This window comes from Gambusia affinis, linkage group LG16, assembly GCF_019740435.1.
Source record: "Gambusia affinis linkage group LG16, SWU_Gaff_1.0, whole genome shotgun sequence".
Taxonomy (NCBI): Eukaryota; Metazoa; Chordata; class Actinopteri; order Cyprinodontiformes; family Poeciliidae; genus Gambusia; species Gambusia affinis.
Window position 1 is genome coordinate 17350021 of NC_057883.1, and position 17636 is coordinate 17367656.

The window sequence follows — 17636 nt, forward strand, 5'->3', positions numbered from 1 at the left end:
TTAATGGGCCCGGGGAAGGTTCATGGTATCAGAGTTGGCTGCAATATCACACAGAGTCAGAGAGAAAAAAAAAAAGACATGAAAAGGTAACTGTCACAAACTCTCCTCTGACTTTGCTTTAGCTAATAGGAAGTCTGTTAATGCCTGCATGGTTAGCCCTAGCAGTGGTTTTGTTTCTTTAGATCACAAACCTTTGAGGAAAACATGGCTGATGAATAGTGCATCTACTATGTGGTGACACGGTGCCTAAATATAGAGTAGAAAATAGAGCAGAAGAAAGGGGCACAGGGAGAACCATGAATATTCACAGACCATCTACAGTAGCACGGAAAATAGTTTGTTCTCATTAAAAGATTTTATCTGTGCTCAATATGGCACTGGGTTTGCATCACAGTCACGTTGACATTTTAGCGCAAATTCAAATAAAAGAAAATTATTTGTAATTTTACTAAAACTGACAGTTGAGAAAGAAGGAATTGTACCAAGAAGGTAAATAATCACAGGTTTCCTTCCTGCCTCTGCACTTCTTAGCCTCACTCTCTTTTCTAATACACTCATCTCCCCAAGGAGCAGTATCCATCATTGAAGATGGCTGGGATGTTTTGCCACATCGCCGTGTGCATGTGAACACAAGGTGACTCAGAGAGCGACACGGCTCGTGTGAGCCCTGTCTTATAAATGCATCCCCATGTTTCCCCCATAAAGTGTCCATCAGCACCCTAATGCATCACCCAGTGAATGTGACACATCCTGGGCTTCCACATTATTAACTCCTGGCATTTTTATGAGCCTGTGGAACATGGTCCTTCTTTTAATAAGATATACGCCCATGTGTTCGTTTTGCTGTATCGTTATTTCAGCTTTTGTTAGCATGTAACATGAGAAACATTTAGAAACTGTTTAGACTGTAAGCTGAAGGAAGAGGGAACTGGTAAAATGGTACTAAAATTTACATTTTAGACCTCTATGCAACTACGCTATTGTTGACACATTTTCACTCTGCACACAGCATTCTCACTGTGAAACATGGTTTTGGAAGCATCATGCTGTGGGTTTGCTGTTGTATGGTCTAAATCCAATCAAGATTTTGTAGCAATACATTAAAAAAAATAAAAATGACAAAAAAAATATGTTCACCATCCAATATATAAAATATGTCACCTGTCTGTCTTATTACAATTTCCTGTCTGTCTTATTAGATTTTCCTCTAAATATTAGAGAAAAATCAATGAAATTTAATTGTTTATGGGGCACTCCCACAAATCAGAATAATTTTTAAGATAAAAAAAATCATTTCTGGCCGTCATCAATAATAAGATTTACTGATGGAACAGGGCTTTATTGGTTTTGAGGTACAACCTGGCGATACTTGGACTACACCCAAACCTGTTAAACAGGCAGTGGCAGCCTCACAAAAAATGAACACGATGTTTTGAAAACTTTAATCACATACAAATATGCACTTACTACAACAATGGTTTAATGCTTCACTATGTTTAGAATCAGTTCCAAAGAAGTCTTACATGTGAAGAAAGAGACGGATGCAGAGGAGTGATGAAGGTTTATGTTTTGTGTGGCTCTTTCACATAGTGGGCGTTCTCAGTGGGGATGAATAACACTCAAGCAGATTGTGAAAGAAATCAGCACAAGTGGCTCATATGATCAAAAACAAGCACAAGTGGCTATCTCAGGAGCCAATAAAGGACTTTCGGCTTATGCAACCGGAACCATTAGGCGCGGGGGTGCGTAAAAATCTCCCAGCAGGCATGCCAGACGCATAAACCGAGGAAGACGCCCAAGTGAGCAAGTTTGGAAACGTGAAGTCGACAGTAGATTTTACACCGCGCCGCCCACAGCCGGTCACTTAGCCGGAGTCGGATCGCCCTCCATCGGAGTTGTTTGGAGCTCAGACAGATAGTCCGTGCGTAAAATCTACCAACCAGACGCAGCAGTGGTGCCATGACATGCAGGACACCGCGCGCCAACTCCACGGAAAAGCCTCCTCGTCCGCACGGATGTAGAGCACCGGAACAATCATTTCCTTCAAAACTGACCGTAATCTGAAGTAGAGGATGGTGGGTTCGTCCATCCCTCTCCATCGGTTCAGCTGCGCCGAAGAACGATGCTGAGAAAATCAGCGGTGGGATTTTCTCCGACAGGTAGGATAACGATGCAATCGGGCATGTTTGGAACAAACATATGTTTGAAGCTTTTTTGTGTATGTGATTTTTACAGAAAGACACGAATCTGCACAAAAATTTAAATAAATTTTGAAAATATTTAATTTTTGCTCAATACATTCAATGTCACGTAATTGTGGGGAAGTGTATATTTATAGTTGGATGCATTTCGAGGAGAGGAGGAAAACTGCTGTGTCCAAACAAAAACAGGCATCATCAGTAATTCTGAAGTCGAGCCCTCACTCAAGTGCACTTATTCTTGGATGTGTGATGTGGTTTTCCTTGTCTAATGTAGTGTGTAATGGAATCCCTTATCTGGACTGTGGCTCATCCTCAGAGGCGTGTGAGGATGGACACATTGTTGTAGATATTGATTCTGAAGCTTGTGTGTGTTTGTGTTTGTGCGACTGTGGGCTTAGATTCAGTTTACATTAGTCATGCATTTCCACAGCAAACAGCTGTGAAATCCAGTGTGGCAGCCTGAGCTTTGGCTCTCTTGGGGTCAGAGGTTTCAAAGGTCTCCTGCAGATCTGCAGGTCATCTCTGTCCCTCTACGTCTGTTTCATAAATCAAGCCTTGTACAGTTTTCTATTTTGTCAGAGGGACATTGTTTTCCAGTTTTCAGATAATTCAGTGCAGCCGCCTCACTGGATGTGATCTAATTTTATTATTAATCAAACCATGAGAGATGGATTTGCTAGATTTAGGACGATCTGGCGCATTGGCGCTGCTTTTGCTACACAAAACACAACATTTGCGTACTCAAATCAGGACATGCTCAGAATGCCCACCATCTTACTGACAGACTTGTTGCCTTAGTGACTGCCTTTTCTCACTCTTTTTGTTTTGTTCTCTAGATGTAATTCTGTTTTTAGTTCAGCATTTAAGGCTTTTTATGTTAGAGTTGCCCAGGATTGGGTTACGTGACATGATTTGAATTTTAATCCTCAGTTTGTGGTTTCCAGAAATAGATTAAATGTTTCACAAATCTGAGACATATAATCTGTAATGATTTTAGAATTATTTTAGAATGATTTTAGAAAAAAAAGTTTTTATATTGCACTATCAAAGCAAGTTTAATTCATCTGGGTTTTTGTTTTCCTCAACAATGATAAGAAAATGCTCCTTTTTTGTTTTCACTAATATGATCCAGAATGACTAATACGTTAAAATAGGACTTTTATTTAACACCAATGGGAAGCTCAGAAGCCCCATTAGCAGCTAACAGTCACTTGAGGTATTCTCACATTGATTTAATTTTTTTATTTTTTTGTCCTTAGCCATTCATTTCCACTCAAAATCCTTAAAATAATCCTAGATAAACAATTTGAAAGTAGGGGTCAGAAAATCCTCCATTGCTAAATGTGTAAACATAATTCAATAACTACTTAAATTTGTAATACAAAATGAGAGTTTTAAACATAACTAAAAGTGTTATGACTCCTTTTCTGGAGTCATAACTAAAGCTTAGACATATTCACTAGCTGGCATCAATTGGAGAGTGTTTTTCAAAACAGATTTCACATTCACATGGTGTCATTAAACTCAGAGTAAGTCTATTACCATGAGTTTAACGGCACCACGTGAAGGCAGAATCTGTTTACTGTATTGCATGCAGCAGATTATCTTTTGGTGTCTCCACTTGTCTAACAGCCAGTGTGAGACGGGAAGAGACGAGACTGAAAGTGGAGTTCTGCTGTTTTAAAACACAGCTAAAGACTTCACAGTGGTTTATGGAAACACTACAGTAAGAATCTTTTAATTATCTTCCTGTCTGCAGTGAACTGAATCCTTTATTTTGGGAGGTAGAGGTTGAAGCCTGCATCATCAATAATCTTCAGAACAGAAGAATATTTCCAGATAAAGTAACTGTAAAGTTATGTAAAAATCACAGAGGTGCTATGAAATTGCTTTTTCTCCATTAGCATATTTTCAACAATGTGTTTCAGTACTCAGGAAAGTATTTCTTGTAATCTGAAAAGAAAGTGCTACTACTGTATTTATTGTAAAGTTTGTTATGCAACAAAACTGTAACTGACATTCCCCAGAAACACCATTTGGTCAGAAATGTTTCACAGCCAGTAACTGTACAGAGTGAGGATGAAGTCTGATTGGAAGTTGAACTCACAAGTAAAACAGCCGTGAGGTGAGACTTTAAAGTGCAAACTACCTTTATATCATGCCAAGTAGTGCAGACTTTGTAAGTCACATGTTGGCTAGGTCTCTGCTAAGCCTATTTTTATTATGGGAACAGAAAGACAGTATTTTTTTTTCTTGTTCAATATCTGAGTTTTTTGTACAAGAAATCTGAACAATTTAAACAGTTAATAAACAAAAGATCATTTTCTCAGACATCTGACAGTAAACAGGTTATGCTGCTTCAACAGAAAGATAATTGGTGGCTCATTGCCTACTACCTCAATTTGCCTTGTAAATAATCTGTGGCTTCTGTGTAATTAACCTCCCACTGCAAACAAGGTCATGATTGTTGGAGTTGTTTTGAGATAGTAGGGGTCATCTTTGGTCTAGCTGTTAAGTCCAGCTTGTTGAATAAACTAATCTGGATTTATGCTACATTAGGCTGCCAAGAGAGATTTAGCTTCTTTCAACAGAACAGGAAAACCATTTTTTCCCTCATTTAACCCATGGGATTGTGAGAATATCAGAAAGACAAACTGAATCACAAGACCAAATTCAGAAGCACCTGCCTCAGTTAACCCCAGTTTTCGGTAAAACCAAGCACGACACATTTGAAGAATATTTTTTTCTGACATGTTTGTATGAAACTGTGGGCAAGTGATGCAACAGTAGAACATACAGCAGATGGTGATTTCATGGCTCTGTCTGTTGCAAGCTTGTGAGAAGAATGTCAGTTGCCAATAAAATGAAACATTTCCTGCACTGAATTCCTTTAAAATACCTAAACCAGAATGTGTGGATTGAAAGCTGTGCCTAATTTAAAAAGAATGTGCCACAGTGAAAAGCTACTGTTGTAATTTTTCTTAGAATCTATATTTGCTTGATATGTTTGTTTTGTTTTTCTTTTCACAGCTACAACACTGACAAAGATTCTTTGGACTCCAACCTCGAGATTTTAAAGCAGCCCATCAATCATGGAGAGCCTCAGCGAGCTTCAAAACCCCCTGCTGGACAAAACCAGCATGCATGCGGTTCAAAATGACTACCAGGGCTACCAGTGTGACTACTCAAACCAGCCATACCAGGACAGCCTGATCGATTATTACTACACTGGGACCAGCGGGAAGCACAAGACTCCCCAATTCTTGGATGCCACCTCTCTCCATCTGGCTGTGGAGGCTTTTTACAGGCCCAACTTCTTTCTGTTCAAGGACGACGTCAGCCTTCACAGCAAGGACTCTAAAAATGAGAGCTTTGAGACCACTTTCACAGAGAGTAAAGATACTGTTTCATATGGAGTTTCCTCAGAAAACACTGTGGACATCAGCCTGCAGGGAGAGAAAGACCTGAAGATCCAGACGGTGTCATACGAGGTGGAGGAGGAGCAGTGTCCTGAATATGAGGTCTGGAATCACACCAAAGACGATCCTCTTTGCATCCTTACAAAGGTTTTCCTCATGTTTTAGCTTGATTTGGTTATTATTTTAGTATTTACCACAATCTAAACTGATCAAAAAACACAAAAATTAAAAAATAAAACATTTAAATTCACCTAAATGCAGCCCAGTTCAGTCAGGTTATAATCAAACTCATTTCTGCTCAAAGTCAAAAGTCGAGTTCATTCGAGTGTAGTTAAAAACTTTTCAGTTCAGTAGGACCCGTTCTATAACTCTAGCTTATAAAATTTAAAACAGCACTTGAAACAGAAAGGGAGAAGAAGCAGGACCAAATTCAAGTCGGATGGACATCTGCCTCAGGGGCAGAGGAAAAAAAATTGTCTAAAAGCATTTTGATTTGGAATATCGAGGCATATAAAAAGAGGAATGTCAACAAAGTTACTGCCAGCAACGATGTATATACAAACTAAAGACAGTATGGCTGAATGAGGAAAAAGATCCAGTGGCAGTCCAGCTGCCTGGATTGGATTATAGTTATCCATTACAAGATAACTATAATGAACCATGCTCCCCCAGGTTTGCATTTTTTATAACCAAAGCCAAAAGTTTTAATTCAAATTTTAGAAGTGAAGATGATGCCTGGCTTTAAAATCCAAACTGAGGTAAGTTCCTTAGAGATTATGCTGATCAACAAAACCACTGCCTCAGGTTCTTCTTTTTTAAATTAGAGTGAATCTTTGTATTTGAAAGTGAAAAGTGTTGTTTTTTTTTCACAGGATATTTATTATAGATGTTTTAGATTGTCAAAGTTCATAGGTTGAGCTCTCATCTGCTAATTGCCTTCATAACTTTCTCTCACATTCAATCACTTAAACTAATAAAGTATAACAGCTGTCATAAACTTTTGTATTATTCACGTTGTCTTACATCATAACTGCAGACTTTAATGTCTCTTACAGAGATTTTTATGTGATAAACCAAGGAAAGTAGTGTATAATTGTAAAGTGGAAGGATCAGACATGCTGGGAGACAATGGGAGATCTTGCTTTAAGGCAATAGTGCCACCAGCTGCAGTCTACAATCATACATGATTTTAAATATATTCTTTAACAAACAAAAAACTGAAAGTGTAGATTTTTATCAATCTTCCCTGAGGCAGTAGTTTGTAAAAAAAAATCAACTTTTACTTGAATTACAAATACAAATCTTTGTAGTATTTCTCTCTTTGCTTGTACACAGAATGAAGTTTTGCCCAGTTCAGTCATGTTGGGTGGAAATTGTTTGTGGGCATGAACTGAACTTTCAAGTCTTACCATATTTTCCCCGTTCACATCTGGACTTTGACTTTTATGATTCTAACCTATGAATATGCTTTGATTATTGTAGCTCTGACTATAAATTTAGACATGTGAACCTCTGCCTTGGTCTGACGTCTCGCAGCCATAAACAGTTTTTACTTAGTATTTATCACCTATTAACTCTGACTGACTTCCCTGTCTCTGCTGAAGGATAGCGTCCCCACAGCATGATGCTGTCACACTGGTGATGCAGTGTTAGTTTTTGGGATACATCTTATTACTACAGGTGTTTTTGAGTGTTTGACAGGCTGATTATGATGCTGATTTGTTCTCAGTGATTATCTTTTATCCAACACTGAATGACATCTTGTAAAAGAACATGAATCATGGTGCACAGACTGCAGCAATACCTATTCAGTTTGTTATTCTTATGGACTTCCGGCATGATTTAATGTGATAAAAATTTCTCCCCAAATGCTCTACATACTTATGGTCCTAAAAAAAATTAATTTAGTATTGAAGTCTGCTTTTGTTTTATTAATTTCAAAGAACATTTCATATCTGACCTTATTAATCCAGACTTTTTTTTGTCTAAGGGGTATAACGGTTTAAAAAAAAAAAAAAAGAGAGAGAGAAGAGAAAAAGGAGCATGGAGAGAAACTCTTTTCAGAAGTGTAGAAAATCTAATTTTAAGCAAGGACACTTATGAAATACCCAGGGCTCTGAGCTGGCAGAGGAAGAAGTATAGCACCCTAACTGAGCTGATGATCGCGCCAGCTCCTGTCACTCGGAGGCCTGGCAGATGGATAGAGACACTGCAGCAAGCTCCATTAATGCTATAAGTAATGTCCTGCTTTGAGGGAATTAGGCGGGACTCGGCTGATGCATGGGCCTCGTAGCAGGTGAGCCTCCAGCTGAAGTTTTTCTATTTCAATTCAAAAAGGGCAAATAAATCTGATGAATAGATGTTTGATGAAAAGCTGGATTTCTAGCTGCATTACGAGCAGCTGTGTTTCTTTACTCGCCTCTCTGCTTGTGCACCTATGATTTATGTGTTTTATGAATCATGAAAGCAGACATACGCAGAGCTGCACCTTGTTGAGAAACAGCAGCAAGTGGGAAGAGTTCCAAAGCTTTGAGAATAAAAATAGGAAATAAAATGAAAATATTCATAAGTACATTTTTATTTACCTGGAGGTGAAGCCATACTCTATAAAGAAAGGGAAAACTGAACTGGCAGATGTTTGACATGTGTGTGACAGGGAAGAAATAAATTACAGGTACCAACGTAGCAAGACGCCTTCCACGATGCCGCTGTGACTGCCCCAGCCAGCAGGGTCTCTGTGTGTTGAGGCGACTGTCCCTTCCTGAGGCTAACGAGGCCTCGGAGAGAGCTGTGACAGGGTTGTTAGAGGCAGTGTGTCTCGGTGGAGCCTCCATCAGTTATCCAGACAGAGCAGACTGGGGAGGAGCAGCAAACCCAGCCGATGGGAGTCAGCATCAAAGAGGCTGTCAGTTCGACTGAACACTCTGGTCACTCTGGACTGTTATCAAGTGTTGCCACAGAGATAACGGGAAATTACACACACTTGTAGTTTATTTATGCGATTATGACCAGCTGCTGCTCTGATGGATACACCTGGCTATCCAGGTGGGCTGTGTTCATAAATCAAATAACAGGGAATTTCTTAATTTTATCTTGGCAAAGCTTGTTATTTGTTATTCATTTGTTAATCTTGTCCTTCCATCTCATAATTTTCTCAATACAGGTGCATCTCACTAAGAGAAAAGGATAAATTAAGAGTTTATATATCTCTTGTAAATGTTGATTATATCTTACAACTAATGAAAATTCTGAAATCTGGTTATAAAAATAGAAAATTATCTAAGACCAATAGAAGGCTTTATAAACATAAATAATATTAATAGTTAATATTAAGTTTACAGAGTGCTGAATCTATGAATATATATGGAAAACTGAATACAAGAAAACATGTGGTTCAAGGAAAGGTGCACAAGCAACCCCAATCCTGGAGAGTATTATGAAGCGAAGACACAGAATCCAAGTTGCTTAAGGTCCAGTGTTAGATTTTCACAGTCAGTGATCATTTGGGGAGTCAGGCCAGCTGCTCGTGTTAGTCCAAAGACAGATCGGCCATCTGTCGTTAAATTTAAGAGAACAAGCTTCATAAAAATTTAAATTTTCCTTTCACAGAAACCCTGGAACCAAGCGATACTGCCAAAAGTAACTGTGTCTGGTTTAGTGATCTTGACATCACTGCACTCAGTTTGTCACCAAACTGGGTATTCTACAAAAGAAGACCACTAAGCCCACAGCTTCATCTGCTGAAAACAAAATACCGACCACATATCTCGTTTGTATGACATATTTTTCAGTAAGCCAACATTTCTGTGTTGAAAATCATTTTTTGTCTTGCTCTTGTGTATTTTCATCTTTTTGAAAATATTTTTTCCTTTCACCCAGCTTTCTAGTTATATGCTTGGATACAGCACTATGCAAAAAATCATCTTCTTTAAGATTTACCGGTGTGGAGTATGAGTGACTGGTTGTTGGGCAGCAGTCTTCCCGGGGATTCCTGAACAAACACATTTTGAGATTTCATTAACAAAAGGAAGAAATAACTAAAAAAACCTATCTGAAATATTTCGAAATGTCTTCTTTATGTAACAAGACTAAATAATATTTTCTACCTTAAAAATTTATAAAATATTCAAATGTATTGGGCTACACCTGCAAAGGGTTTTTTGGTAAATTGCTCCGATTACAAAAATGATGCTGTCTGTTTCAATCAGAAGACACAAGAGAAAATATACGACAAGCTTCACTTTGCATGCCTGAATGCCTCTTCACTTCTTGCTTTCCAGCCTTTAATTACCTGTAAAACGGTTGCTTGAAGTTCTACCTCTTGCATTGATTATTATTTTCCTCTCTTTTTTTTTCTTCCTGTTTCATTCAATCCCTGAAGGCAGACAACACGCCTAACAAATGAAACCTGCTCCTTATGGAGGCTATTCATTTACAAAACCCTCCTCTCAGTCTCTGGTACAGCAGTAAGAAGTGTAGCATCCCCCTCTTAAAGGTCACTCACATGTCACACTGTTATTGTTGCTGCAGGCCTGATGGGCTCACGTCAGTCAGATCCCTCATTCATTAGCCTGCTCAGAGCCAGTGGGTTTGACTTTGAGCATAAAGGGACAGTATCTGCTGACTGCGGAACACGCCATGCCTTGTAAGACGTTTGGCACATTAGGAAAGGATTGTGGAGGTCTCTCAGGCTGGGGAGGCAATTTAGTACATAAGTGACACCATCGTCTCGCTGTTTCTTCTGTCACTTCGTGATGATGGAACAATCCGTTAATCCCGAGTTATCTGTCACCCTGCTCATGGGTGTTGACAGAAGCACCAAATCTGTTTCAGATGACCGAACTCAGACTGTCACGGCTGGTTTTGGGAAACAAGGACAGAGACCCCATCCTGAGGAAGGAGAGGAGGATCGGGAAGCTCAAGAGTGGGAGGGTGTGTCTTGTCAAGAAACATCACTTTGAAGAAGTTCAAAGTACATCTGACTATTGCGTGTCAGTCTAACTTACTCATACATTTTGTAGGCGTCTCAGTCAAGATCAAAGCCTCATTTTCTTTTTTCTTTTTTTTTGTCAACTCAAAATATAAACTTGAAAGCATAATAAAATCTGATTTTTTTTATTGATCCTTGTAAATGTGTTTTTTTCCAGAGTGACAGCTCCAGTGATAGTGAAAGTGAGGACAACTTCATCGTGCTTCCCCCTCGGGACTACTTGGGCCTGGCCATCTTCTCTATGCTCTGCTGCTTCTGGCCACTGGGCATCATTGCCTTTTACTACTCTCACAAGGTAAAGGGTCCAGAGACCTCAAGCGGGTCATTAATTCTGATTGCACCACTCTTAAGGTCAGCAAGCACAAGCTCTCAAACAAGTGTCTGCCGCAACCCATTTATCACCCTGTGACCCTGTTTTCAATTGTTTTGGATGATTGAGTACATAAATTCAGAAATGCACCAGGCAGAGAAAGCATTAACACAGATTGTTTTATTGTCTGTGAGCTTGGTATGAGCAGTGGGTTTCATATATTTTGTTTATGCTTACGTGTCAGTTTGGCCCCCTTTATGGGTTATAAACAATATCTTAGATTGGTCTAGTCTTCATTATCTTTCAATTCCAGTGGACCCAAAGCAAACCCCGTATATGTTCAAGTTTCTGAACATATACTGGGTGAAAATTATAAAAAGTCACTTTTATTTCACCTAAAAGTATGAAATTTGACTTAAGCATTCTGGGAGTGCAGGAATAATAATAATTATATATATATATATAAAAAAAAAAAAAAATTCCCTTCTCACCCACCGCGGGTGGTGATTCTTCTTCCTCTTAGCTCGGGTCCTCTACCAGAGGCCTGGGAGCTTGAGGGTTCTGCGCAGTATCTTGGCTGTGCCTAGGACTGCACATTATATATATATATATATATATATATATATATATATATATATATATATATATATATATATATATATATATATATATATATATATATATATATATATATATATATATATATATATATATATATATATATATATATATATATATATATATATATATATATTGGCAGGATAGCTCAATAGATAAGTCAGCGGTTTTTCACCGGTCGACCCGGGTTCGAATCCAGGTCGAAACCGGAAAAAAGGGCGCTATCCTGTCTGGGTCCTTAGGCAAGATCCTTCGAGCTACAGCCTACCTCATAACATGAGAGACACAAAGAAGCAAGGAAACATGCCGGCTCAGACGTCGCCCGGCCAAACAAGGTCTCGTCAGGTGCTGGGGAACCAGAGCACCTTGATGATAAATGGGCTACTGGAACAACGAGGCGGACAAAGCGGAAATGGGCAAGAGATGAAAACTTGGATCTGTTGGAATGCTACTACTCAAGTAGCCCCGATCGGAGGGCTATATGCAAAGACTGAGGAGGAATGGTTACTTGACATCCCCAGTCCACACTAAGTGCTAAACAGCTAGTAGCTCAGTGTTCCAACATCCATAACGGCAGCTGCTATCACAGCTTGAGATTGACGTACAACACAAACGCTACGGCGAAAAGGAGGAACCTGGATGTCAGAGAGGGCGGGGCTTAACTACAAGCCCCCGCCCAGAGAGGGAATATGCAGCCACAATGATGGAAACAGAGCTGAACGAGGCTGCAACAGACCTGAGAAATAGAATCATGACAGGAATGACAGACAGACCTCCTCGGCGCCAATTACAACGGCTGAGTGAAATACCATCAGAAAGTCTCATTGAGAATGTGAATGCAGCAGTGAGAACAATCCCTACCAATACCATAACAGAAACCAACGAGCTGATTTACAACGCAGCATCAGTGATCCTTGAGATGCTTGGCTATAAGAATAACAATGACAATAACAAATACCCACCATGGAAAAGACAGTTAGAGAGTAAAATCAAGGCAACAAGGAGGGAAGTGAGCCAACTATCAGAGCTCCATAAGGGAACAACAAAAACACCAATGCCCAAGAAGTACAGCCAGATGCACATACCTGAACTGCCAAACAGAGACTCCAGGCCTTGGCCAGCCGCCTAAAGAGATACACAAGGGAGAAGGAATCCAGAAGGATTAACAGGCTCTTCTCCACCCAACCAGCTAAAGTGTACTCTCAGTGGCAGGGGAATAACAAGGCTGGAGACCCACCAAGACTGGAGATAGAACACTACTGGAAAAGCATATGGGAAAGGGAGGCGTCCCACAACAGCAATGCAAAGTGGCTGATCTCTCTACGAGATGACCACAGCAAACTCCCTGAGCAAAATCCGGTAACCATCACTGTGGCTGATGTCCAAGAAAGAGTCTCAGGTATGAAGAACTGGACAGCAGACAAGATCCATGCCTACTGGCTAAAGAAACTGACTGCCCTACATGAGCGACTGGCAGACCAAATGAACCAGCTGCTACAGAACGGGAACCACCCTGAATGGTTAACTGAAGGGCGCACAATCCTGATCCAGAAGGATCCAACAAAGGGCCCGGTCCCATCTAACTACCGACCAATAACCTGTCTCTCCACAACCTGGAAGCTCATGTCAGGCATCATAGCGGCTATGACTCAATGCCACACACTTGGATCATCGAATGCTTAGAGATGTACAACATCAACAGAACCTTGAGAACCTTCATTGCAAACTCAATGGGGCTGTGGAAGACCACCCTTGAAGCCAACTGCAAGCCACTTGCACAAGTATCCATCAAATGTGGCATATACCAAGGAGATGCGCTGTCCCCGCTACTGTTCTGCATAGGCCTGAACCCCCTCAGCCAAATCATCAACAAGACTGGCTACGGATACCGACTCAAGAATGGAGCCAACATCAGCCACCTCCTCTACATGGATGACATCAAGCTGTATGCCAAGAGCGAGCGAGACATAGACTCACTGATCCACACCACCAGGATATACAGCACGGACATTGGGATGTCATTCGGACTAGAGAAGTGTGGTCGGATGGTTACAAAGAGAGGGAAGGTCATCCGCACAGAAGGGATCTCACTCCCAGAAGGAACAATAGCAGACATAGAGGAAGGTTACAAATACCTGGGAATATCACAAGCAAATGGCAACCTTGATGAGATCACAAGAAAAAGAGCCACAACCAAATACCTCCAACGAATAAGACAAGTCCTGAGAAGCCAGCTCAATGGCAAGAACAAGATCCGTGCAATAAACAGCTATGCCCTACCAGTAATCAGGTACCCTGCAGGAATAATTAGCTGGCCAAAGGAGGAGATACAGGCCACAGATGTTAAGACCCGGAAACTACTAACAATGCACGGAGGGTTCCACCCCAAATCCAGCACACTGAGACTATACACGAACCGCAAAGAAGGAGGCAGAGGACTAGTGAGTGTGAGAACCACTATCCAAGACGAGACATCCAAGATCCATAGATACATCAGGGACAAAGCCTCAACAGACAATGTGCTCAGTGAATGTCTCAAACAATGGGGAACAGAAGCTGAGGTGCCGGAGGAACCATCATGGGAGGACAAGCCCCTGCATGGGATGTACCACCGGCAAATAACCGAAGTGGCTGACATCAGAAAGTCCTACCAATGGCTGGAAAAAGCTGGACTGAAGGACAGCACAGAGGCCCTCATCATGGCCGCCCAGGAACAGGCCCTAAACACCAGAGCAATTGAGGCCCAGATCTACCACACCAGACAAGACCCAAGGTGTAGGTTGTGCAAGGAGGCCCCTGAGACAGTCCAACACATAACAGCAGGGTGCAAGGTACTGGCAGGGAAAGAATACATGGAACGACACAACCAAGTGGCAGGCATAGTGTACAGAAACATCTGTGCAGAATATGGACTGGAACCCCCAAGATCAAAGTGGGAAACACCCCCGAAGGTAGTGGAGAATGACCGAGCTAAGATCCTGTGGGACTTCCAGATCCAGACAGACAAAATGGTGAGGGCGAACCAACCAGACATAGTCGTGGTGGATAAACAACAGAGGAAAGCCGTTGTGGTGGATGTGGCAATACCAAGTGACTGCAACATCAGGAAAAAGGAGCATGAAAAGAGAAATACCAGGGCCTAAGGGAGGAACTGGAGAGGGCCTGGAAGGTGAAGACCACAGTGGTGCCTGTGGTCATCGGGACCCTCGGGGCAGTCACCCCCAAACTGGAACAGTGGCTACAACAGATCCCAGGAACAACATCAGACATCTCAGTCCAGAAATGTGCAGTCCTAGGCACAGCCAAGATACTGCGCAGAACCCTCAAGCTCCCAGGCCTCTGGTAGAGGACCCGAGCTAAGAGGAAGAAGAATCACCACCCGCGGTGGGTGAGAAGGGAATTTTTTTTTTTTTTTTTATATATATATATATATATATATATATATAGGACTTGACTAATAATCTAAAAGTATCAGTACAACTCTCTGTCCTTCCACCATCCATCCATCCATCCATCCATCCATCCATCCATTTCTCTGACATCAGTTTGTAAGTATATTTGTCTATTTACCTATCAATCCCCTCCTTTCTTCCTTTTTAAAAGAGTCTGACTTATAAAATTTGAGTCTGGAAAAGTTAGGAATTTTGACATTATAAAGTATGGGTTGCCTGCATTTGGTCCTTTGCAACATTTTCTGCAGTTATTGGGAGAAAAAAAAAAGAAATACCAGAGCTAAAAGTAATGCGTCAGAAGAATAAATAGAGGTCTTGCTTTTTTTCCCCTCAATGACCAAAACAACTAAACAACACATTTGTCACTGTCAGAGGCATAATGACCTAATTGCCATGGTAACTAATGGCTCCCTGAGAGCATTTCTTGTTTTTTTCTCTTTTATCTGTGGCTTAACACCTACTCATACACTCTGTGCTGATGAGTAACACAGCAGCTCATATCACTCTCTGCTTTGTTTTTTTAGACAGGCAAGGCCATTGCTAAGGGAGACTTCTCCAGAGCGGGGATGAGCTCCAGAAGAGCCCTGTTCCTGGCCGCCCTGTCCATTACGGTTGGAACAGGGATGTACGTGGGGGTGGTTGTTGCCCTCATAGCCTACCTGTCCAAACCTGGACATGTATAGCACTGGGCCCAACTGCTGGCGGGGTGAGATTAGTAGGAGGAGGCGGCATAAGAGGAGGGGAAAAGCTGGGCAGATCTCTGTTGCCTCTAATAAACCTGTGTGATGAAGAAAAGAAAAACTGTATAGAGAAATATGTCTGAACCAGAGAGAGCAGAGGATGGAAATACTCCATGTGTGGATGGAGCATTACTTCAACCACATATTGATCCAAACTGAGTCTTTATTTCTGGTATGCAGCATTTCCACCAAAGGAATAAGAACAATAAACACTGTTTGAAAAAGAAAACTGAACTCAGAAAAAACAACCCCTCTTTATCCTCTTAGACTTTCACAACAACTTAATGTGAACTTTAGAAAAGGCGTTTCATCTGTTTATCAGTGTCTTAGCAACTCTGTAAATAGATTTATTGTTAAATGGTAGGAAAGTCAGATTTTATGGGATTGTTTTTCTTTTCTTGGGGAATTGACCAGAAACAGATTACATCACAGAAAAAGTGAGAAGACGACACCAGACAGAAAGGACATGATGGTAATTTGTGTCTGTTGTGTGCTGTACATTTAGTCAATAAATGCATTTGGCATGAATAATGAAACACCTTCCATGTCTCACTGTCACTTATTTTCACTAGAGCAGCTCTGTGGGTTTACATCCTAAAAATGAAAAAGGGAGAGTTCATAAAAGATGAGTCTAGATTATATTTTTCAGCAGATTCTAAGCAATTCTTTTAAGAGGGTTTTGTAATGCTCTTGGAGTTTTCCTTTACATAAATCAAACTTAAAAAATGAGCAGAGAAAGAAGGTAGAAAGTTGTGCATGAAACTTTACTCTGGGTGGCTGCATCAGATACTAAGAGCCTCTACCTAATATTTCAAGGGCTACTGCAATTTAAGTAGTTTTTAGACAGCTTGAAATGCTAAGGCTTTAATTGTAGTAAGTCTTAGTTTGATAAGAGGCTTGTCATCAAACTAAGACTTGATGAGGAGCCTCAAATCACTGTATCATGAGTTTGGTACAGTTTGACAAGAGGCTCCTCAACTCACTGTATCATGGCAGCTTAAAAAAGAGCCTGTAATGGTGTGTTAGTGGGATTATTCAAGAAAAGCCTCCAGTTAGAACATGTCAGGTGCTCAGCATCTATGCCCATGATGACTAGATAGATGCAAACGTGTGAGTGTGTGAGTACATTGCGTGGAGTAAACCTACAGAGTTATAAAAGTTGTAACCTTATCCGGAGATGTACCATTTCTTCCTTTGTGTTGAGGATTTTACTCTTGTTAATTATTAGAACTAATTTTCTTTCTTAGAAGAACAAGACACTTAAAATTCAGATCAAGACATTCTGAGTGATCATTAACTTACTTTGATGGAGCATTTCTGTCCTGAGGGGAGTGATCTTTCCCCCAAAAAAGGGCCTTCATTCACTATTAATCGCACAATGGATCACTGAAAGGTTTGATGAATATGTTATGCCCCATATCTCCTGCATGTCATAAAAATCCCTAGCCTTTGGTAATGTTTGAAATTTTTAGACATTTATAGATGGAGTGAACATTCATCTGACTGAATTAATCTTACTCTCATAAATCTAATTGTAATTTAATAACTTAAAGGTTTTTATTAACTATATTATTGGGGGTTTTCTGTCACAAAATCCAAACCCAAGTGGAAGACTTCAGGAGGGGAAATCTGAACGAACTCGTTTTCATTTATATAGTTGAGCTCCAGGCAAATTACACATTAAATATAAAAGAGCAGCGAAACTTTGGTGGTCAAAAACACATATTGAATAAATGTCATGTAAGCCTCACTTTTCACATTTGTGAGTCAGTACTTCTTAGTATTAACTTTAATTGCAGGGTAGATGCAGGGGTTTTGGGTTTTCTTTGGAAAACTATCAAGTTTCATCCCAGATTGTTGGTTGAATTTAGATCAGGACATTGGTGGCACATTAATAGACTTCGTT

The 17636-nt window shown here is 40.5% G+C and overlaps 1 protein-coding gene across 2 annotated transcripts; it reads left to right on the forward strand.

Moving 5' to 3' along the window:
- Positions 1–1647: 1647 nt before the first annotated feature.
- LOC122846367 (synapse differentiation-inducing gene protein 1-like) lies at positions 1648–16001 on the forward strand. 2 transcript variants are annotated; one of them, XM_044143288.1, is made up of 4 exons: positions 1648–2159; positions 5232–5767; positions 10768–10905; positions 15515–16001. In XM_044143288.1, the coding sequence occupies exons 2-4, from the start codon at positions 5294–5296 to the stop codon at positions 15671–15673; spliced, it is 771 nt and encodes a 256-aa protein (XP_043999223.1). In that variant the 5' UTR covers positions 1648–2159; positions 5232–5293; the 3' UTR covers positions 15674–16001. The 2 variants fall into 2 exon arrangements, with proteins under 2 accessions (XP_043999223.1, XP_043999224.1); XM_044143289.1 differs by having other exon boundaries at positions 5232–5722.
- Positions 16002–17636: the final 1635 nt, after the last annotated feature.